Below are 24,654 nucleotides of genomic sequence, written 5' to 3'. Positions count from 1 at the left end.
TTTATTACATTTAGTGAAGGGGGCTGTGTTTGTGGTGCGTTTGTTATATGTACACACTGTACTGTAATCCCAAAAGCTGTCAACTTCACTAAATTAGGAACTTGTCATGTTGCCCTCATAAACCAGATTGTGTCGGAAATTGCCATGTATGCCATGTAGAATAAAAGTTCCATATTCACATTGTGCTATATTGTGATTGCATAAATTAATTGAATTGATATAAATTAAAAACCAAGGTAAATCAGCGAGTTCCTAATTAGTGAAACACCTAGCCATTTGATAGATAGTTATGAAGTAATGAAAAACAATGAGCCAAACCTGTATTGTTAATAAATTGAAGGGAAAAATTGTGAAAGAATTTAAACATATGTGTTCAGCAATTGAGAGTCTTTAATTTGATCAGCTAATTTTTTTTTACCTCATGCTATATTGCAAACAGCTACATAAAGTAAGTACTATGAGCATGGGACTTCCTGGCATGCATAGCAATTTCAGACAAAGTACCTAATTTAAACATCTTATCCTAAGATTATGATTGTGGTTGGACTGAGTTTGAGAACTACTGATCTAATGTATATGCGTAATGGCCACTAATCTCACATTGACACTGAAATGCCCAGTGAATGGATAAAACCACTCCAGAGGACAAGCACAGATAACCAATTCCAACATGCTAAAGCAAGATAAGATATCTCTCGGCAGGTTTGATAACAAGCCAAAATAACCCTGATGGAGGTGGACACCACAAACTGGGTTAAGCGGTGAAGATCAGCTGATGAGTTTGCTGAAAACTGCACTGCTAAGGGATATCCTGAGCAGAGACCTAGAGGAAGCAGATCCAGGCTTGGGATTGCAAGCGGTACGTGGTGACACGTAAGGAAGCACCGGGGAGGAACAGAGAACCAGCTTCATCCGCAAACGCTTTCGCTTCCAGCTTCCACTGCTCAGAATTATAAAAGCACCTTCCTGGCTTTCCTTCCATATGGTGCTGATGTAATTAGGAGACCTGAGGACACTATATGGATGCATCTTCACCATCATATCTGTAAGAGGAATAACCCTTCTGGGTGCCAAACAGAGAGAACTTTGGGTCCAAATGCTGTGACCAAACTTCTAAACATTTTGTAACTGTCCCCAAATTAGTTTTGGTTTAGTGGCTCAAAGCATCACCATCCAGTGAAAAGCAATCAAGCTGCCCAGAAACTTTAGATCTTGCTCGAATGCTACTTCAGACCTACAGTGCAACCCAGAAAGTGACAAGTGACCTTGCCCAAAGCCTATAGGTGCATTTATTCACTTTACAGGTGCTTCTTGCCTGCATCTGATTTTAGAGGATGCAGCATGTCTAAACGTAAGCTTCACTTTTTATGGAAACTCAATATATGAATCTGCTAGCAACCGTACAATAATACTTAATACATTTGAAAGAAAAATGTGATAATGGATTAGTAATGCTTCAATATACCAATACGCCTATTCAAAATATCCTAAACAAACACTGTGGGGCAGTGGAGGGGAAGGGACAAAAACTGCATGCGTGTATAAGTGGGAGGTTTGGATGACTTCTGCAGACTTGGACACATCTAAATCAATGACATTTGATCAATCAAAAACAAAGGTAGCCTATAAAAGAAAAATAAATTGGCCACCACATGACTGAGACACACAGTGCTTTTCTTTGCATGGTTGTTGTACAGTATCATGTATATAACAGATTTTTCAGAATAAAAGTGGAGTAGACTCATGGATTAGTTTGAAATAGGACGACTAGAATAAAACGGCAGCATAGCTTGGCGATAATGCTGTACTTACATTGTGGATGACAGAAGCCACAGCACCGGTGACCTCACTGGAAACCCTCAAGGTACTCATGGCTCCTCTGTCTCTGTGGTTGTGCTTAGAGATAATGTAGGTGCAGCAGATGGGATCTTTTAGCCTTTTTCTTTCTCACTCTGACTCAACGGGGAACCTTTGGGCAGCATAACCTGAAGATACAGATGGACATTTTAATAAGGATACAGTTGATCCCCTTACTTACTCTCACTCCACTACTTGGAACCTCCTACTCCTATAACTTACATTGATTTTTGAAGAGCCAGACAATTACGGCATGTACTGTACATGGAAGCAGCAGTTAAGCAGCTGCTCACTACAGAAAAAAAGCTTGGCTGGCAAACTTTCAATTCTGTCACAGCTTGGTTGATTACTCCTGGAGAGGTGAAGGGTGGTACCAGCCCAGCAACACTTCCCCACAATCATGGAAGGTCTATTTGATAACAAGATAAGACTGCTACTGTGGTGAATTTACTCAGATAAGAGTCAGCACATTGTCCTGGTTTAACTATCTGTAATATACATTAGAGCCAAGGTCTGATGAAATGGTCAGAGACCTTGTAGTTACACTTGAAGGAGGTGTAATAATGGAGTGGAATGAGACCTGGCCCTTGTTACTCAGACGGGAAGTCTCAATTTATCACAGCTGACAGAATCGGAAACTTAAAACAGAAAATGTGTCTCATTTTGGCATCAGAGCCAAAAGTGGCAACAAATTGCTAAGGATTTCCCCTTCTGTTGTTAGCAAGCTGTTGTTCAGTCTGCTCTGGGATATTTATCCAGTTCTTTAATAGTTACATCTCATAACCCATTGTCCATGTAGGGAAATTGTAGATAAAGACTTGTAGTGTGCATGCAGAATTAAAAGTTAATAATCTTTCATATTTTTCTATTGTGGATTAATAGGCCTATCACTTGAATTTAATTTAATTTTTTAGTAACAATCTGACTGTTACACATACTAAGTATTGGATTAAACATTGGTATGAGACAAAATTGAAAACTGGGGCCTAATATTACTGGATATTTTCCAGTCCTTGCACTGCCAATGATACTGATGTTCTTTAAGGTAATTTCCAGTTCCGGGAATTCCCAAAGGATGCTTTTTTTAAAAATAGAAGTAAAATAGGACTAACATTTAACATACTTTTAAAGTGCATGCTTTTAGTCCTCCTGGAGAACATTTCAGATAAGCTAAACACTTCCTTAGCATTCCACCAGCAGGACATTCATGACAATATTTACTTTACCAAGGTCATCACTGCCTTGTGCAGAATTGGACAGTTTAGGAAAAGCGCAGGGAGTACATTAATGACATGCAGTTATATCAAAGTCAAAGTTAATCAGTGACTGGTGGGTCTGCCCATTCAGAATTGTCCAATCAAAAAATGTTTTTAATTCTGCACAGTGAAACTTGGCTTAAAAACAACTTAATGCTAAGTTTGCTTACATTTTGTAAAACATTAGCGGTTTAATATGTGCCAGTCAATGCCGGACCTAGCGATGGTTCCTTTAGGTACAGCAGAACCAACCCTTTCCTGTGGTTCTAGACATGAGGCACTTAAGGGTGGAGGAGATGAAGTCATGCATGAGTAAGAGGGGCAGATAAAGATTAGGCTCCATAGAGCAAGAACTCTTCATGCTCTTCCCAAGCAGTCTGGAAACTGCTGCCAGTTTTATTATTCTGGATAATGTTAGCCTGGCTGGCATGATCAAGAGGAGCAGCAATTAGCCTGTGTGTCCCATATTTCAGCATTCACAAAAAGTTTCAGTCTGCTTTAAACTGGAAGGTTTTTATAGCAAGTACATTGTCACAGAGAACCTCACAGCATCTACTTATACTGTGCTTTGTCTGTCTAGTGGCAGTTGCAGAAATGCAGGAAGACTGAAGAGGATGCAGAACTGGAAAACTGATTGTGTTTATTTCCAAGTTGAATTGCAAGCAGCAGTGATATCAGTGTTTGATCTGATGGATGTGGAGATCATTCTGACTGAAATGTAAATTCTCAAACTTATTTGTGATGTTCATTTAGTCTTGGGTAGTTCGGCTTGATGTCTGAAAATTCCCCATGGCAATTCATATAAAGAATTGTATTCAGTTGTGAGAAGCTGCTAAAATTATGCCTTAATTATGCCTTGTAAGAGTTGCTAAGGTGTGTGTGTGCAGCAAGGTTGACAAGGTTTGTGCATGCAGTGCCTTTGGTTTGTATAGCACAAATAATGCTGGGATTGGGAGAGACTTTGTGGACATTAGGACATTAGATGGAATGCACAGACTTTCAATTGTGTGCTGTATGATTCCTTTAAGGATTTCAAGTCAGACTCAATCTGGTTACTACCAATTTTGAGTTCAGGCATAGAAGGAAACTCTTATTGAAACAGAAACAAAATTATTAAACCATACAGGTAGGTAGGTGATACAAGACACTACAGCACAAAGATTCCCAAACAAGTGAGGGCAGAGGGACCCCTCCCCATCCTCCCTTCAGCTTATGTTCCTGCATCCCTCTTCTTGTGAAACGGGACAGAATGACTCAGCAAAGGCTGCCTGAAATACAACCAGCAAATCCTGACAACTGTATAGGACTGTGCACAACACTCAACCTTGTTTTTCAGGGGTGAAGGATCTGAAATCTTAAACAAATGTAACCTTATTTGCTTCGGTAAAATATTTAGTGGTACAAAATGGATAGCATAGATGCAAATAAAATGACTCATTCTTGAGAATTGGGACAAAGAACGCTTACAATTATTGCTTAAAACAAATCCACATTTTGTGTGGTGAAAAATGCATTTAAGCGTTTTATTTATTTATTTATTTTTTTACTTCTAGACCTGCCAGAAAATGCCAAATCCCAAAATAAATGTTTTGTCCCACATCTGAAGAATGGGCGAAATGTGAAAACGGTAACAACAGAATGTTACAGCATCTCGCCCTGACGCTTCTACCATTGCATAAAGATGACCAGGAGATCAAGTAAACTTCTGCATGACAGTGTGTGCCCCTGATGGGCGTGTCTCTGATAGGTAAGTGTTGCAACCAAACGAGAAGTGCCTCCTTACAAAAACAGCATGAGGACTATTTTAGGATAGTTCCTCAAGAAACCATTAGCATTCTCAACATTCTCTCATTTTATAACAATACCTACTATTTTTGCAACATTTCAAACCAGATTGATGACATCCCTGTGTATGCTGGCAGGCACCTCTGTCTGTTTGCATTCATTCCAACAATAATCTTGTTTCCCAATCAAATCTTCACATCAATGCAATCATTGTCCTAGGTCTGCATTTTTCATAACTCTAAACAAAGTCTCTCTGTTTGCAAATACACACTTGCTGTTATTCAAATATAAATCAAGAGAACAGTGTACCATCAGACAGTTGCTAACCCTGAAAGGTTTCTAGGGTAGCATTCAATGCCCTTCAACTAAAAATAGTCTGCAATGGAATCAATTAAATGGTCATCGGGAAAGTTTCCCAGCTTATTAATAATTCCTTGGAAGTGCTTATGGCCATTATTTCCTTAGCTTTCAAACCATTAATCTTAAATGAGCCACATCAAAGTCATACAATCATTGTAATTTTGTAAAGATGGGACAAACTGTGGGACAGTTCATTTCATTCCTCAACATCAAGATCTAGCCACTCCTGGCCCCTCTGACCAGACAGCTCCAGGGAATACAGGCCAATGTTTTAAAAGCTGGACAGTGCACACATTAAGTGACACATCATGATGGCCTGGAATCTAGTCAAATAAATATCTTTAGGAATTGATAGCATACTGTAAATGGAGTCACAAGCCAGAGTTGTTTTGGCTCCTCTCAGCAGACAGTTGCCGAGCAGACAATATTATCTAATGGCTTCAGAAGGCAGTACAAATTAGTCAACTACCAAGTGATACTCATAAAATCTAACCCATAAAACAAAATATTTTAGAAAGCAGTGGTGTGGTAAATGCAGCAAATTAAAAGCAATGCTTCCTGTTGCAGAACCCATTGTTTGATAATCTCAGTGAATCTCTCCATTTTCTTCATCTATGCTCCAATACTTAAGATTTCAATAACACCAATGCTAGATATATGGACTATAATTCACAGAACTCAATGTTGCATAACATTTGCCACATCATGTGCTTCCATAACGAAAACTCAGGTTACATAGAACAAATGCCTTTCCAAAGTCTTTCCTGGAGGAATCAGATGATGAAAATCGGCGTGCTCAAATAACCTTCCAAATGTTCAAATGACTAATCACATTTCACAGAGCAGCAACATAACCCTCATAAGTCATCAGTCATAGCTTGCCATGTGTGTTCAGAAAATTCAGTCTGCATGCGCATGTGTGAAAGAACACTGAACTGGAAGAGGAATGTCTCACAGGAAACTGTCCAAAAGAAAAACCTGGAACAGTTGATATCCCCTCTCCTACCTTACCCACACAGATTCCTTCATGATAGAATTTCCATGCAGCTAAATACTAAATAACACAAACCTGTCTCAGAGAGACAAAGAAAGCACACTCAGCTTTGCTCAAGAGTTTTAAAAAATAAAAATCACTTGCATCACATTAGTAAATGAAAGCACATTTACAAAGACTGTATCAAGAGCAAACAGTGTGGCTACTTGGCTTTCTGAAATCACAGTGCACTAAAGAGAAGAGCTTACCTTTATTGCTTACTGCAGTAGGGCTACAGCTGACATCATAGTGCAAAACCAAAAGCCACTGTAAGGAGAGAATAGGAGGCAGAGGGAATAGAGCGAGAGAGAGAGAGAGAGAGAGGAGAGAGAGAGAGAGAGAGAGAGAGAGAGAGAGAGAGAGAGAGAGAGAGAGAGAGAGAGAGAGAGAGAGAGAGAGAGAGAGAGAGAGAGAGAGAGGAGAGAGAGAGAGAGAGAGAGAGAGAGAGAGAGAGAGAGAGAGAGAGAGAGAGAGAGAGAGAGAGAGGTCTGTGGTTAGAGTGCAGTCTTTGTTGGCTTTGTGCACAGTCTCTCGCTACAGTCCAGGCGCTTGTAGGCTTGAAGTACCAACTGATCATTCAAGCCTTCCTCCTCTGGATTAGGTTTCCTCCTCCAGCCTCTGACAAACAGCCATGTGACCAGAGATGACTCAACAGCACTGAATCAGAGGCACACAATCACGCACACACAAAGACCGATGTCTGAGCACCTACACATCTAAACAATGATGTGATACTCTCACCTTGTAACATACTCTGGCATTTCAAATATACTGTAGAGTCTGACTGTGTCATAGCCTGGATCACCCCAAAATTGGCGTATGCTGTGTAATTACTAGGGAGTCGTTTTTAGTTTGAATCATCCATTGTTCAAGATTTAATGCAGGCATAATCATAGCCTGCTTTAATTGCTTATTGTGGTAGTTCAGGAATAAAAGATTTATAAAAAAATATTTTTTAAACATCTGCTTTGTGTAATGGAACTATAAGTACATTTTACTGCTCTTTAATATTCATTTAGAGTTATCACTGACAATTGCAAATTAAACTAGAAATTCTGATCACTGAACGATCAGGGGAGAAAAGCCGACACCCTGCCTTCCCTTTACCCTGCCTTGGTTTGTTTTTCTTTGCAATGCACTGCAATTCCAATTTCAATCCAAGTCCCTTTCATATTGCAGACCATGACTCACCCCAGGAGAATTATGCCTTGTAAATATGAAGATATGTTGGGACACTGAGATGAATTAGGCTAGGCTGTTAAGTGGAAATCCATTTTGGAAGTATGTTCATGTCCAGATTGAATAACCGGGCTATATGCATTTCACCCTTTTAGGCTACAGCATAAAATTAATGCAAATCAGTATGTATATACAATTTTACGCCCCAAAAGTGTATTTTTCTTGCACCACTTTTAGAATGTATACCTCACACCTATACATTTCAAATATGTGCCCAGTGTCAAGCTTCAAGTTGATACCTTGTCCCAATTGGATATAGTAAAAACTAACTTTTCTAAGATGGCCAACCTATCGGACAGAAAGTAGGTTAAGGTCACAACAAATAGATGTTGCACAATTTCAGTAAATATACATCTCTGATGAACAATGACGTACATTATAGACAATTGTAGGCCAAAAAAAGGCTATTTGTTTTTGAGAGTTGTTTTGGACTAGTGGGTGGACATGGAGTCTGATTTCCCACAGGAATTATATGCGTCAATGTAGAAAAAAAACCAACAACTAGTATAAGCCACCCCCCTATGGGGGAGGCTCAATTAAGGATATTAAAAAAAGAGCTAACTGAGTAGCTACTACAGAGTCATGATTACAGATACTGGTATTAATATACCAGATCATAGTCAGCATCATGGTATGATGTGGTGTGGTATCACGGTATGGTATCTAGCAGTCAGTGAAATCTCTTAAAGGCCATAACTGAAACAATTTAGTTTTTGTAGGAAGAAATTGCTAATACAATGTGTGATTAACAAAGAATTTTACATTTTTGCATGTGCTAACATTTGTTTTCAGTTCAAAATGTTATTTTTCATAAGGCACTCAAACATTTAAAATGAATTAAATTAAAGCATACCAAAGCACTTCTATCCAGTGGATTTTGTTTGTGTTGCAAATAACAGCTGTTCATTTTAGTAAAAGCTTTCAAAGAACATCACAGTTTGAGGTTCTCTTTAATCTGGGCAGGCTATGTTCTGCATTCTGTACTTTGGCACTGTATATTATTCAAAACTACAATTGCCTGTAAATCACATAACCAAAATAGCATGAAAGCAAGTAACTGGAAAGTTCTAAATTCTCTTCCACTCTGAATAACTACGGCTGCTTTACTCTTTAGATATAGGGTACAGATGAGGACATGCCTTTCCATATTTAGACTGGGGGTTGCTTTTCCCAGTCATTGCCAGAGGTGTACAAGGTGGATTGAAGGGTATACAAATCTGAAAAAAACTTGAAAATGGAAACTCCTTAAAGTGCTGTCACGACTGCGTGGTGAAGTTGTTTTCCAGTTTTGTTTCACTGTGTGGGATAATGTGGTTTTCCCTAAATTACACAGTGGGAGCACTTTAACGATTAAAGTCAAAAGCACAGTGAAAGCAAGAGAGGAAGGATATGGGGGTGTAGAGGACAGGACGACAGCCCAAATCATTTACACACAACAAACACTTAAACCAAGTCTGTACTGAGTTGAATTCTAGCCAACAGATATTACTAAAATGTAAAATATATATTTTTTTAAATAAATAAAGTTTTAAATAAAATGTTGTACATTTCCTGCAAATACTGATAAAATTATGGAAAAGTTTAATTTGGTTTTATTCATTATTACAGGCTCAAGCACATAGCGCTAGAACCCAATTCTTTTTATTACTTTTGCATGCAAATTTTTCTTTGCTTTGCGAATGGGCAGCAAAAACTAAGTTGTAGAGCTATAAAACTTGGCAGGTAGGTTCAGTTACTCAACCACTAATCACAAAATGGCTATCAGCCCCATGGTGGTGCTGTTACACAGCTATGCACATTTTAGACCAAAACTCTGGAACATTTTGGTCGAGAAAATAACCCCCCCCCCCCCCCCAAATCTTCACCAAGTATGCTGGGAGTAACCCTGATCAGTTATTACTTATTATGAACTGTGTGTGCATGACATGTCAATTAATTGGGTGTGGCCATTTTGTTCATGTCTTGACTTTATACCACCATGCAAAATTTGTTATCAGTCTGGCCATTAGAGGGCAAAATAGCAGCTACAGGAAATATGCAGGTTTTCAAAGACTGTATCTGAGTGGCTATGGTTAATAGCCACAACTTTGCCTTGAGAAATAATGTTGCCAACCATTTTGAATATTTTCAGAAACTTTTTTTTTCTTCTTCTTCCAAAAAATGGATAGTCTTCTTGGAAAAACCCTTGTTACTGAACGCGCCTTTTTATGCCTGCACCTCTACATACTAATAATGTTGTTAGTGGTGTATACCTGTATATGCATACACATGTGGAACAGTGGCACACTATAAAAGGGATAATACCCGATGAACAGGTCAGTTATGTGGAAATGCCAGCAGTTTACCACCCTTGAAGGGCCGTTATTACACCACAGCTACAGTAACTTGTCAATGTAGCCATTTTATTAACTAATATTTAGAAACACATTTATGAATTGAAATAATGGTAAATGCATCCTTTTTTTTTTTTTTTTTTTTTTTTTTTAAGTCTTCTTAAAAGAATTCTTGCAAGTAGTTCCGCAAAATGGGACCGTTTTTGCTTTTGGAATGTCTGGCCATTATGCTACATCCCATGCATCACAATTTCTACAATTGCCTCGGCTATGGTACACTGACGACTTAAAATAAATTAGAAGTGCATTGTATAGTAGTGTATGTTGCACACATTGCCCTAGGTGTGCAGTTATTTTCGATTTTGTGGACCCATTGCCTTGACCTATGGTTCATGGTTTTGCTACATTGATTTTTAGAAGAGACATTTGGCAACGGATGAAGAACACAAATTCTGCATTGCAGATTGATACAGCCAAGACACTTTTATGTACAGCCAGTGTTCAAATCTGGCAACCCTAGTTTACTGGCACTAATTCACAATCTCCTTCTCTCCCAAAGACCCCATTTTAGATTAGAACAGCTTGGTACAGATCCAAGGAGATCAGGCACATGACAATATATTGTTGACCAGAACAGTTAATACCTGGGATCAGGTGCTATGGCATCTCCTGTTGTAAGAGTATGGGGCTGCTTACATTTGTAGGTCTCATTGCTCAAGATAAAATTAATGAAAAAATGAATCATGACAGTAACAAAACCACAAACCAGGAAATCAAGGTTCAACACCATTTTTCCTCAAAAGTGGAACAGTTGTGTTAGCAGGGATCAAAGACATAACCACACACTGAAACTTGAGGTGTTACAAACATACTTTAAAAAGAGAATTAAAAGCTGATGTCACATTGGCATACAATTATGTGCTGTACACCAAAGGTAGAAACAAATAACTCACCACTTCCCAATATCCTTTGTTCCAAAAATGTTTTCAGTCAAATTTCATTGGAGAAATGATCAAATCAGTCCAAGCAATTCCACAGTCCAATGAAAAAATTGTCATGCAATTTCTTAAGCAACTTTCCACTGAATGCCAATATTTGGAGATTAAAATCCTATTTCTGTGTCAAACAACTAAGGCGAATCAAAGCTGCTGATGCCTCAATGATCCAGTGTGAGGTCTGGGTGCTGCCTACCATTAGTAAAGCAGATAGTTCAGGACCAACTCCTAGTGAACCAGTTTGCCAGAGGCAAGCAACAACAAGGCTGGAGTGCTAGAGTGCCATCTATAAAGCGATGGGAGAGGGGGCAGTCTCTTGCAGTGTGTTTTTGGGGAGGGTACTTATTGGTGGGCGTTTCAAACCTTTAGGCAGGACTAGCAGGTAGGGGAGATGGTGCAGGACATCATAGCCTGACGGGCACATTCCACAGACACGCCATTGGATTAGCAGGCTTTCACTGTGTGCACATTTCCTCAGTGCAGTCTGTGACAGGGCAAGCAAGCGTCTGAATTTGCAGTAGTTTGCCTTGCCGAAGCAGAAACCCCACTGTTAGTGGCCATTTAACAAGAAAAAAAAGGAAAACATTTTCCCAGTGAGGAATTTAGTGGTTTATACTTTAGCAAAACTCAGAGACTGGCCAACCAAACAGGCATGAAGCTGGAAACGCCCTGTACAATTACATTTCATTACTGAGATTCGATGAAGGGTGTGTGGGAGCTGTTGCTAATAATATAAATAGCAAAGCTATCCATAAAAAAATGTACAAAACAATGTATGTATACAATACATACAAAAACAAAACGTTCCGAGAAGGCTGTTAAGTTATAAGTTAATATATCGTTATCCATTAAATTGGTATACTTTACCAGCACGTTCAAAGTTGCAAGCATTTCAGCCTTCCAAAGCACCTCCCCTTCTGATTCATGAAAAATAGAAGAGAGTAAGTTTTACTCTAACAATTTGTACAATTAATGAAACCCATCTATAAAGCTCGACATTCACAGTCAATAAGTAAATGTATTCATTTTGAACAGACAATAGAAATATACCATGTTGTATGTAGTAAGCAATACTCAACTTAATTATGTAGTCAACTTATTAAAAATATGCTAAAATGTTTACGATCATTTGGACGCAGTCTCACATTCGCCAATTTTTAATGAAATGCAGGATGAACCAGGCATTGGACGTCTAACTTGCTAACACTGCTGCAAAGACGCACATGGTTTTAGAAGAGAGAAATAAGCACTCAATAACAATGCACAAGCACAATGCAAAGGGAGTCCTATGCACACAGCAATCACCTCCATGGTGCCAATTCACACTCAGCTGAACAACAATATATGCTAAACACAATGTACTACTGTAACGCTTAGACCTTTACTAAGTGTATATACGCCCAATTCAACATTTATTGACCATTTTCCTTCTTACTCAAGCAGCCCGGCACAGAACTCTGGAAGACAGAGTAAAAAATATTGTAATTACTGTATTATGAATCAAAGTTCATAACTTATTGAAGACAGAACCTACAAAAACAAAACATTAAAGTGTAACACATTTAAGTAAAAGCAGGGACATCATTTCTTGTAGAAACAATAAAAAATGGTTAAGTCTTGGTTAGATTCACAAATTTTTGCAGTGCAGAGCACAGGTTCATCTCCAGATGTTTTTTCATGTAGAGCCTTCATAAAATTGATCCAAAGAATCCAATACATCGATTTTTAATTTGAGCCCCTCCATTCCACTTGCTGAACAGAAGGTCAGGAATGAATATTTGCTATGTCAGAAACCAGTGGTCCACAACAAGCCTCTTAAGTCTCTAACAAGGCTCTTATTTATTTAGCTCAATCTTATCTCAATCTGACCTTTGCATACGCACAAGCAACAGCAAGACTGCAAATGTATGATGAATGTTACTGTGTCCAAGTACAGGAGTGAACCTGTGTAGTATATAGATCTGTCAGAACACTAGGGTGAATGTTAGGAACAAAAACCAGCACATAGACCACCATATAGAACCAGAGTTGTTGGAACGGGGCTTTACTGAAGAGCAAGATTACGAATATTATTTATTTACCTGCAATGCGTATATTATTTATGAGAATTCTCCTCCAGGGTATCGCACTTTACAGAGTCTAACAGAGCACACATCCACAACTCAAAAATGTATCATCTGCACACAAAAAAAAAAAAAAAGCTGTAACCATGTTAGTATCGTTCCATATTCAGGTTACAAAATATATATATATATACACATATATATCCATTATCTGAACCCGCTTATCCTGATCAGGGTCGCAGGGGGGCTGGAGCCTATCCCAGCATACATTGGGCGAAAGGCAGGAATACACCCTGGACAGGTCGCCAGTCCATCGCAGGGCACACGCACTATTCACTCACACACTCATGCCTACGGGCAATTTAGACTCTCCAATTGGCCTAACTGTGGGAGGAAACCCACGCAGAGAACATGCAAACTCCGCACAGAGAGGCCCCGGCCGACGGGGATTCGAACCCAGGACCTCCTTGCTGTGAGGCGGCAGTGCTACCCACTGCACCATCCGTGCCGCCTAATATATATATATATATATATATATATATATATATATATATATATATAAATATAAATATAAATATAAATATAAATATAATTGGTCATGGCATTTAAGAGTATGCCACAAAAACATATCCTTGCAAAGGATGCAGTACTGCCAGGAGAGATACACAAGTGACAAATAACATTCACTGCACCCTCCTATTAAACAAAAAAAAGAAAAAAAGAAGAAAGTGTTATACTCATTACAATTGTTTTGACTCATTTCATGGCCTTTGGAGAATGAAAAGCAAACCTATAAAGCAACACCAACTGCTGACCTATTGAAAGGCTATCCGTTTGATGAAAACATCAAATTTTACAACAGCAATTTACGAGAGAGTCTCCTAGGCCACAGCAACCATACAAAAACCTACAATGGGAGCTGTGGCTAAAAACAGATACACCACAGCAGACAATGTTTACAATAACTAGAGTCTAATTAACTTTGACATTGGCAATTTATACAGATTTCCAGCACCACACACTCCGTTCCTCTAAAATACTCAGAAGCCAAATTATACAAGTACTGTATGGTGTTCCTTTTTCATTTGAGCCTGTGATTCAGTTTAAACTCATTTAATTTGCTATACAGTACATACTTTCCTTGAACAAAAGACTGCCTAGCCAAAGTTTAGAATTTGTTGAAGTGCACAAAACCAACTTTTATTAACCATATTGAATAGAAGGGATATGTTATACAGCAAATGCATACAGCCAGGTGGAATGTGTATGTACAAACAGTTTGTATAACCACCAATTTCACAGCATAATGTCATTTGGTTTTCCAGATTTTACAGTTGAAAAGAAATTCTCTTAAGGCAAAATTCTCTTAAAATCACACATTCAAGCAAATACTCTACAAACCTAACAAAGACAATCGAAGCAACTCATTTTTTGTCACTAAAAAGCATTTTCCTTCCATTGTAGTCCTTAGAACATAAAGCCACCTTTCAGCATCCTGTCATCTGTGGTCTTTGCTGAAAATACCCATGAATCTCCCTTACAGCAGCACATTTACACCTTCCTGTTATTTTCTGTTCTTCCGAGTTAACGTAGGGACCTGCTCCATCAGCACAAGCAGATATTCCGGGTACCTATACCCCCTGCAGTCATTAACTTGGGTTTTTTGTTTTGCTCAATTAATCAATCAATGTTTAAATTGGACAGAAGAATTGAAGACATTTCAACACCCGTTAAGAAGCTCATTCTAATTTGTGAGTTCATCACAGGAGACAGCAATTTATTGCTGGACTGATTGTCAGTAAATGTATCAATTTAACTAATTGTCAGTAAAACTTTATCAAAGTAATTTCAAGCTGTTTACTGCTTAATTCATAAGGGCCAGATTAAAACAACAAAAAGTTTTTAAAAAGCAGCAGAAGCATTTCCATTGCATTTAAAAACAAAAATGGCTTTGATTAAGCAAAAACCTGCCAGGTCAGCATACTGTAAATTATCCCTTTCAGAAAAATATTTCATATGGAAACGGTACAAAATAATTCCATGATCAAAACAAGCACTGGTCCAAGCAAGACATGGTCCATTGGTCTGTGGTCCAAAAAGCCATTCCTGTAGAGTTTCAGTGCACGTCTGTACTTCTGTATCATCTAAGAATTAACAACATCAAAAAACCTTCAATGGGATATACACACAGACCAGGGGCCTACATCACGAAGCAGACGTGTGTTTATTTAGTTCCACAAATATCGCGCGAATGGTATTGTAAAGCGAGCGAGACGCTTTTGCAAGCGTGCAGGGAAACTTTCGTGGGCTTGGAACTGTGAAGCGAGCGAGCAGAGACGCTTTCACATACGAATGCGTTTTGCTCACTTGCAAGCAAAGTAGAGTTTTTAGACCTTGGTTGCAGGGATTGGATAGAGATGTATCCACTCATGTGATTGGTCACTTTCAATATCCTTTTTTTCCCCTTCTTTTTTGGTTCTTGTACAACCATGGAGTCAGTAGGTACGGCGATGATTTTTCACAACACACATGCTGCAATTGAATTATACATAATGAAAATAGGACATATTTTGTTTGTGGTGACTAATGTAATGCATTTATCTTAGAAAATGTAATGCTAATATACCGGCCAGTCGCGTGTAGCTGACGTTAGCAAGTAAGCCAAAGTTAGCTAACGTTAGCTAATGTTTGCATCTACTCCTTCATTTTCCCTGTTTTAACTGAAATTAATATGACCGTTTTTCACTTCGTTTTAAGCTTTGACAATAGACAAGAGTAGCCTGCTAACTGCTACTGTATCATTTACAATGGCTGTGGAAGCCGTCATCCAAACATACTGTTAAAATATTTTGTGGATTGCTTCACGATAGGGAGACTTGATTGTATTATCTGTTGTAGAACGTCCTGACTGAGTATTTTTCCAAAGGATTTTGGCATTTGACATTATACTGATACTCTCACCAAGAACGCATGACGAAAGTATCAGGGAGGACACCTTTTTTTTTTTTCAGCAAATATGGGGTCCTTTTATATCATCCCTACCTCAGCATATTGGTAGGATATTAAGAGGGGGGGGGAGGAGAGAAAAAAAAAAAAAATGGAGAACCCCAAGCACCGTTTGTGGGGATTATTAAAAAAATGATGTATGATATTATGCAAGTATTGGCATAATATAAAATAAAAATTCCATTAAAATTGGAACATTTAAATGGAATGTCCATTTGACTTTTTTTTTTTTGTACACTAACAAGTGGAAACCATCAAAATCTGTAACCTACTTCCACGATACAAGGCTGAATGAATGAATGAATGAATGAATGAATGAAAGAAAATCTATTGTAATTGCAATTGTGAAATGAAAATAATTATGACCGGATTAGTATTCCATACCCATTGACGTCGGTGCAGAGATTGTAAAATGGATCAGGGGTGCACGACTCCGGTTGGAGGGCTGGTCAGCTAGCTGGTTTTTCTTCCAATCAATTACCTTAATTTATTTTTCTGACGGCTCTAGAAATTATGTTGGTTCCGTAGAGTGTAAAGTCCTTACGTTATTTGGCGGCCCGTGCGAGGACCCTACAGTTCACTCCTGTACTTGAGCACAGTACAATCTTTAGGATACTTTAGCGGTCTGCAGCTGTAGCAGGTACATATACAAATGTCTGTTCAAGACATTATTTAGCTAATTAAATAAGAGCAGAAGTTGGCACAAAATCCGGAAGCGGATCGGCTCTTGCTGTCTCACTTAAACACAGTGTGTAAGCTAAAGGATCAATCCTTAACCCCAGTTGTGTTTATGAACCTACACAAAAATGCCACTATATGTATAGGCATACGGTAAACGTTTGCTCTCTGTGACGCTGTGCGATTGACTCATTGTTACAAACACCGCCCCTTTTATGTGAACCTGCAGATAGCTTCGGACTTACTTTCAAGGTTGGCAGAGTGAGTTTATAACAAGCGTCTTGATACCGGTTATCCGCGATTGCCATGTTTAGGATATGATGACCTGACTGTCTTCGATTACGCTTGACTAATTTGAGATACTTATCCCCGTACACTGATCTTGTCAACAAATACCATTACTTATGTCAAGGGCTCGTTTGGTGAAAACTGTGATCAGCTTTATGATTTTGAATTTGATGAGGGATTTCAACTGATCTCTAAATTTCCCATTCCATGTTTTAATAGTCAGCCATGCAGTGAAATCCTGGATTTCCTGGCATGCAGACATCTTCCCTTGGAAACAATCACAAGCCAGTGTCCAGATTTCACATAGTCCTGGTGACGAGCAGGGGATGACATTTCTACCACATTCAACACAGCCATAGCAAGTTCCATGTCCACAGTAACGGCAAGAACTAGAAAATGCCCAGTACTTTCAATTTCCCTGGATTTTACATCATGACTGCATTATTAAATATCAATTACAAAATAAGAAAGGGACTGCGTGTGGTTGGACCCATCAAGCGTTTATAAACCTGTTTTTCCATTCATGGAGTGCCACTAAAGATTTTGGCATAGTCCCACAGGGCAATGTCTATGGTCAAATTAGCCATAACTTGACCGATATTCGGCAGGATATTCCCCACCTCATCTCATTCAGAATGCCCCTGGCAGACCAAGTGCTGGCTGTCAACCCGGCACAGTGAAAAGAGGTAGGACAATATGAAGGACCTGTGCGGAGACCCAACAAATGGGCACTGCAGTGATGGTGCTACAGAATTCACACATTTATAATAAAAAAGCAAAAATATACGTCAATTAAGATTCACCATTAAACTTTCACACATCATGGCAGCCTGACCTACATGCAGTAGTACCTAAGACTCCAGCAGGCAGTATGACCATTTCTTTTCCAGCATGGCTGTATATTAAGAAATTCCAGTGTCATATTCATGAGTCACTTCAGGTCTTTACATGACAGGTTTAAAAATAGAGCACAAGCTCTTTTTTTGGCCAAGTAAAGTTGTCCTCTTGGAAACTAAACTGGCTTGAGAATTCTTCTTGAATCCTACAAGAATACACATTTACAGCTAATGTTGTGGTGGCACATGCAAAGCTCTAGCTCTGTTGCATAAAGGCTGAAGATGTTCTGAACAGCCTAATTTTTGGACTTACACATTGGGAGGAGCCGTTGATCTGAAGAAACGATCCGTCTGCAAGCTGGAAGGGAAAACAAACCAGCATTTGAAGACTATGAGCTAAAAGTGGGACCAGGTCATCTGGACCCTTCAAGATAATCCTCTGCATGCCAACAGACATTTGATCCAGCTGAGTCAAAGCTCCCAAATCAGATCCCCCACAGAAGTGTAGAGGAAAACAAACTAAAAAGGAAAAGTAGAAGACGATACCCATATGGCACACACACTGTAGATGTGTCATGCTATACCTGCCAATTTGTGGGAGAGAAAAGCTGCATTAACCAAGAAATAGAACAACAGTTTTTCACCTGACTAGAGCCAAGGCCTGCAGATCCTACTGAAAGTGAATATAATCTGTTATTTAATAGCTGCATGCATTCCATTCTTACATCATGTACAGAGCTCAGGTTATTTTTCTGACAAATGTCACCGTGGCTCTCACGTTCAGATGCATTTTCCTGATTTGGTTCCAGTAACTCTGGAGGCAGCTTCAAAATACCAGAAGAGCAAACAGACAATTACAAGTAGTTGCAATTCAAGTAGATCCCAGATCACCAGAAGTTTATTTTCAAACATACTGTACTTGTAGTGTTCACCATCTCTGTTGCCAGTTATACTGCCTGTTGGTTACACTTGACTGTCGCAAAAACACAAGATTTTCTTCAGTAGCTCAGACAGAACTGAACAGTCATACAATCCATTCCCACAATATCACTATCTACCTGACCTGCTCCGTCCACACACAGGCCACTCAACTGTCCCATGGAACCACTACCAACTTTCATTTCAGTTGCTTGCGAGCAATTTGTCCGGATTACATTAGCACAGAGGATGATGGTCATTCTGCTACACTGTATTTGTGCCAATAGGATTCATATTTTTTAGTTGCCAACATTACAGTAAATTAGCTTTGGGCAGACTTTACATAAAAAAACAAGAGTGAACTAGTTTCAGCAGAGGGCTCAATGAACCAGCGAGTCTCTTAAAGGCCGATAGCACTTTACATAATGGAGACCAACTGATGAAAAATGAAAAACCTCCAGCTGTGCCAGAGGCTTCTCCTAGAACATGATTTCACTTTAGAAAAAGCAGTAGCTAGTGCCTCTCAAATAGTCCCACACTGAGCAGCTCATTCTAAGATAGCTATGGCATAGATATCAAGCATATCATGTTAGAAAGATGAAGGAGCCTCAATGCTCAGACTACCGATGCCAGTTATTTGACCATTTCTGTGCAACTGATGGGTCCCCGTATATGCGCTAGTGTATACAGTATATGGCAGTTGTGGATCCAACAAACACAGTTCACATGTACCTGATTTTGGGCAAGCCAGCAGGCAAAGCGAAAACCTTTCTGCAAAGTGGTGTGGATCAGCCCCAGCCCCAGCCCAGGCCCCTATGCAGCACAGCTCATACACTACACAGAAATATACACTTTTCCCATGTACCCAAGTGGCACCTGTACCCCCTAATACTGCTCATAGTCTCCATGGCTTCTCAATGTGCCCCACCTGCCATCTGCACCGTGGTGGCAACTTGTAAATGTGAAAGCAATCACAAACCACCTGCTGGCAAACAGGATTATCTGATTCACTTCCGCTGAACATGGACTGACAATGACAAGAGAAACATATGAAGCGGTCTTTTCTTAGTTGAACGATCACAATCCCCCCCCACAATCCCCCCTCCAAAATCAAATACAATTTGAACTTTTACCAATATCTCATGGGCAACACAACAGAATGCCCTGATATTTTAACACATATTGGTTCTTAAATGTCTAGCCATCCAAACCAATTTAAACTAAACTAAATCCAAACCAATTTAAACTAAATAGAAGTGAAAGTACACAAACTGTTGGAAATTGTTGTAACATTGTTAGAAAGCACTGGTGCTACTTTATAGCTCTATTGCCATCGTTCTCCCTGCACAGTCACCCAGCGTAGGCTTAATTACAGTCCTTAAGCCTGGACAGTCCATCCATACACTTAGATCTGCCACAGTGACCACATTGACTGTGGAGGCTGCAGCTAAATATGCCCACAACTCTGTACTGAAAAACAATGACGTTAGTGATACATCCTGAGGGAGGATCACCTGCTTCCGGCAGAGAGACCAGAAGCACAACATCACTGGATCTCATTTCTGTCTGACTTATGTCCGAAGTGTACAGATTCCCATTCCTGGTCATGCACTGCATTATCAAACACAATCTGCCCAATTTCACGCTTGGAATTACATCTTAAAATTTGTCTGAAGCTGCAATGCCCAAATGATAAGATCCCCTTATAAGGCAACAATTATCCTGGTTGACTCGAGTCCTGTTGCACAGTTCACCAGTGCAGCAACTATATAGCTCAGATGGGGAAAGGATGGCTGCACATGCTTCAAGGGATGCAAATTTTAATTGGCACCTTCCCAAAGTGATGTTGGATTTTTCACCAAGGGAACAGGTTTACACTATAACTTGGCGTTCCAAACCCAGTTTCCTTCCTGTAAGCCTAAACCAGTGGTTTGAAAACTCAGTCCTGGAGTACTCCGGTTTTCCCCAATTAGGTTCTTTTCATGTTTAGAGGGGTTACTTGCCCTCTTAAACCACATATTCATAGATAATTATGCATACCATAAATGATCAAATTCCCATGTTCATATTGTGCTTATTATGCATACATTTTGCCTTTTTAACTGATTATACACTGGATTTAATCCTAATCCTTAATCCTAATTTCAAATTTTGATGCCTGGTCACCAAAACTAACCATTTTGAAGATAATGAAGAATTTAAAGGTAGAGCAAATGATAAGGCAAACCTGCATGTTTTATGGAAAACAATTACAAATTAAATGTGTTCAACGACCCAATTATGAGCACATTAGTTAACCTCAGTCTTTTATTGGTTACCTCTTATGCAATTGTTTACAAGATGGTGCAATAAGTCCAATATAAACATGGACAATTTCTGGCATAACATGCTTTAAGGTAAATAATCAAGATGAAAAGCACCCAATTAATAAAGATGAATAGGTTAATTATTATGTACAGTACTTTCATTTTTGCTCCATTAGCAAAAACTTGTGGCAGAGGGACTACATATTGCCCTAGAAAGAGGCAGCACAAGTAGACCGAGCCGAACTTGCTCTGACGACCTTCTCTCAGTTGGCCAAATACACCTTGCCAAAGACAATCAAGGGATTTTTGTAGACTGAAGTATTCCCTTTCAAAATTTACTTTGGCAGTCCCATATCTTACCGTCAGACTTTTGTCCTAGAGCTTAGAATGCATTTTTATCTTAAAATGATTAATCACAGGAGAGGAGGGGTGTGTGTGCCTGAGGACATTTTTCAGCGGAGTCTAATCAAATGTCTGATTAGAAAGCTAGCTCACTGAAAACTGCATTGAACACTGGCAGAAATCATAGTTTTCAAAGAACTAATGCTGCATTCCAGACTATAAAAAGTGCAATAGACTGTCACTCAGTCGCAATTCCTACTTGTGAACTTGGGAGAAATCAATCTACCCCGACTTCACGAGAATCAGTTATCGGATGTAAATGGTAAATAGTAAACCACACCCCCCAGTGCTGTGATTTTATTAAAATTACAGGTCTTCCTCACGACAGAGGCCACACATTAGCTTAGGTGGAGAGAGAGGAAACTAAACTACAGGATCATTTGGCCAGGCTGAGAAAGTTTGCTGCTGGGAAAATTGCCAGGACACCAGAGAAGTCTGGTACTCTTTGCAATAAGCGCCTTTAGTGGCCAAAGTGGGTCAGGACCTCGTTTTTAATACCTCATACCCCTTCACTCCACTGAGGAATTGAGTTTTGTTTGGTTCAGCAGTGAGACGGCCCCCTGCTGGCCCACCAACACAAACTCTTTTTCAGGATTTTCCAATCCAAACACGAAGCTTGTTAGCTGCTTAACTGATATTTGGCCAGAGTGGAGTAAATGATGGTACTGCTGCTGGCAAGCAGCATTATTTTTTAAAGCTCCCAGCTAACACAAAACATTCTCACAATGTTACTGGGATGCTTTGTCAATGTTGTAAAATGTGTTACTTGGGCCTGTTCCAAAAAGGCTAGAAAACCAAAAGCAACAAATTGATTAATGTATTCTAAAGATGTGATTAAGATGAAATATAACAAAAACCTTCAGCTGAATAATAACATGCACATATTCTTATACTTTATATCAAGTAAAGCAGACATCTTGGACAGGCTGTCCACTCTGTCACTAACTGACTGAGGATGTGGATTTTACATTACATTACTGAGTGAACAATGTCAGTTATATTAGGTAATACCTATAGCTCTTGTATGCCAAGTGAAGAATATGCAGGTTCAGCATGGCACCAATATACGTAAAAGTTATGGTGGCCACATAGCTACTTCTAACCATTTCACAAATCGGTCTAAGCCTTATTACAAATACTCAAGCCCAAAGGATCATTGGGTTTTTCCATGAAATCATCGTGTGTCATTATCCAACTCTTTGAGGTTTTGCAAGAAAAACATTACCTGGGGGGTCCCAGATACAGTTAAAATACTATTCTTCAAACATTGAACTTCAAAACTAACACATTTGGAAAGAGATGAACCTAAAGTCTAAAGCATACTAAGCCTACTATAGTATATTTTAGATCTGTTCCTTACAAGGCCCATTGAGTTGCCTACCCGATATATGAATGTGGACGTATTTTAAACTAATCTAGTGTGTGGGACAACTAACGTATGTAATGTTCGCAATCTCATCCACGAATGTAACATTTACTACCTAGCAAGCAGGCCAAGAACGTAACTTTCGGTATTGTATCTAGACTCGGCTACTCATTTGAATTTAACTTTTTTTAAATATATACCAGTTGAACGTTACCTGCCCTAGCATAATCAAGCGAATCATCCATTTGCCATTTGCAAAATATACCAAATTCCAGACAAATAAAACGACATGATTGTCAGGTTTTCAAATTCATACCATGAACAAGATATAATGTTGTACACATAGGAACTTTCATTTAAATTTTAAATACGTGCACTAACTTATTTAATACTTACCCATTTCAAGGACGACAAAAACCACTAGAGCTAAAAACGCATGTGGCTTGATAAGGCCTCTTCTTTCTAATTAAAAGCCAGCTGCTGCGTTTGAGAGGGGTAAGAACACTAGTCTGAGTCTAGCCTACGTGTGGAATTCGCTTCTGATAATCTTGAAAACAAATATATGCTAGCAAATGAATAGCATAAAGTACATGTAATGCGTGTAGTTAATGTTTAGAAACGCATTAAGCTATATGTGAGCGTATGAATTCTAAAACAAGGGGTCCCACTAGCATGGGTTTCTGTGCTTTCTTTTTTCTTTAGATTTGATGGAATCACCTGTGCTTGAACGTGCCTTTACGCTCCTCGCTTACCCTAATGCCTGAACCACAGAAGTCAAAGGGATAATGTATTCCCTCTGGGATACCAAAATAAATCTTTGTTTTGCCAATGTATATATCTTTACATGACTAAAGGCTAAAATAATGTTATTTTTTAATTGGTCATTTAATTTAATTTCCCAGATATTTATCTAAACCTTCATTGTGTTTTTACATTATTGTCTCTTATACAAAATGGCTCAGCTACTGCAGCTCACAATCTGCTGTCAAGTGTAAACTCCTGTAACCCTTATTCTACAAATGGGGCAGAAGATATAATCAGTAGAGTTCTTTACTGAATACAGTGTCCACTACACTAATTTCTGTACTAACCTACTGAAATCCATTTGTTTTGTATGCTGAGCATTGTGCATACTAAACCAAGAAAATATCCACATCAATTGTGCATTTGTGATTTATTTATTTTATTTAATAATATTACAGCATGTGTTTGCCCTGCCCCAGTGGGGACCATTTCCCAGAGTTGCTTGCTGTTCTGGCTCAAATCACAGTGTATATACAAAATCCTCTATCAGCAATCCAAGAATATGATAATTGTGAACATGGAAAACACACAGTCTCTCAGGATATTTTGCAATATGTACAATTTGGCTCTTTTCATAAACGGGTTAGCCCAACCTGCAATAAAACCACTGGGAGAAAACTAACAACTGAAGAGAAAACAAATACAGTGCAGTCCATAAGTATTTGGACAGTGGAACACTTTCTGTTCTTTTGGCTCTGTATTCCAGCACATTGGATTTGAAATGAAACAATGAACATGAGGTTAAAGTGCAGACTGCTTTAATTTGAAGGTTTTTCATCGATGTTGGGTGATTCGAGTAGGAATTGCATCCCTTTTTATACATAGGTCCCCTAAAATGTATAAAAAGAGATGTAATTCCTACACAGATCACCCGATATGGCTATAAATACCCTCAAATTAAAACAGACAGTCTGCACAAATTATAGGGGACAACATTCCTTAGATCCCCGACATAACAGTAAGAAAAATCTGAAAGCATATGCATCACTCAATTGTTAGCCTATACTTGCTCGACGTACCTTGGTCAACTGTGACCTCTACTGGCCATGTAATATAAAAGCATTAGAAAAGCGTAAACCATAAGCTATTACCTATCTCGTGTTATTTCTGTGGTCGAAATTAAATTAAG

The 24,654-nt window shown here is 38.9% G+C and overlaps 1 protein-coding gene across 2 annotated transcripts in view; it reads right to left on the bottom strand.

The window, feature by feature from the left end:
- slc4a2b (solute carrier family 4 member 2b) overlaps window positions 1-23,226 on the bottom strand; it is a 58,189-nt gene extending 34,963 nt beyond the window's left edge. Inside the window, exons 1-4 of one of the 2 annotated variants that reach the window (XM_061237507.1) lie at window positions 18,043-18,114; window positions 11,726-11,775; window positions 6,501-6,558; window positions 1,813-1,985 (exon numbers count right to left, since the gene is read on the bottom strand). In XM_061237507.1, coding sequence (XP_061093491.1) covers window positions 1,813-1,872 — 60 coding nt within the window. In that variant the 5' untranslated portion in view covers window positions 1,873-1,985; window positions 6,501-6,558; window positions 11,726-11,775; window positions 18,043-18,114. Of the gene's footprint in view, window positions 1-1,812; window positions 1,986-6,500; window positions 6,559-11,725; window positions 11,776-18,042; window positions 18,115-23,117 lie in introns of those variants that run through there. The other variant, XM_061237509.1, reaches the window with a different exon arrangement.
- Window positions 23,227-24,654: the final 1,428 nt, after the last annotated feature.

This window comes from Conger conger, chromosome 4 (genome assembly GCF_963514075.1).
Source record: "Conger conger chromosome 4, fConCon1.1, whole genome shotgun sequence".
Lineage (NCBI taxonomy): Eukaryota > Metazoa > Chordata > Actinopteri > Anguilliformes > Congridae > Conger > Conger conger.
The sequence above is the reverse complement of the archived record's forward strand: the minus strand, read 5'-3'. Positions and strand labels throughout refer to the sequence as shown.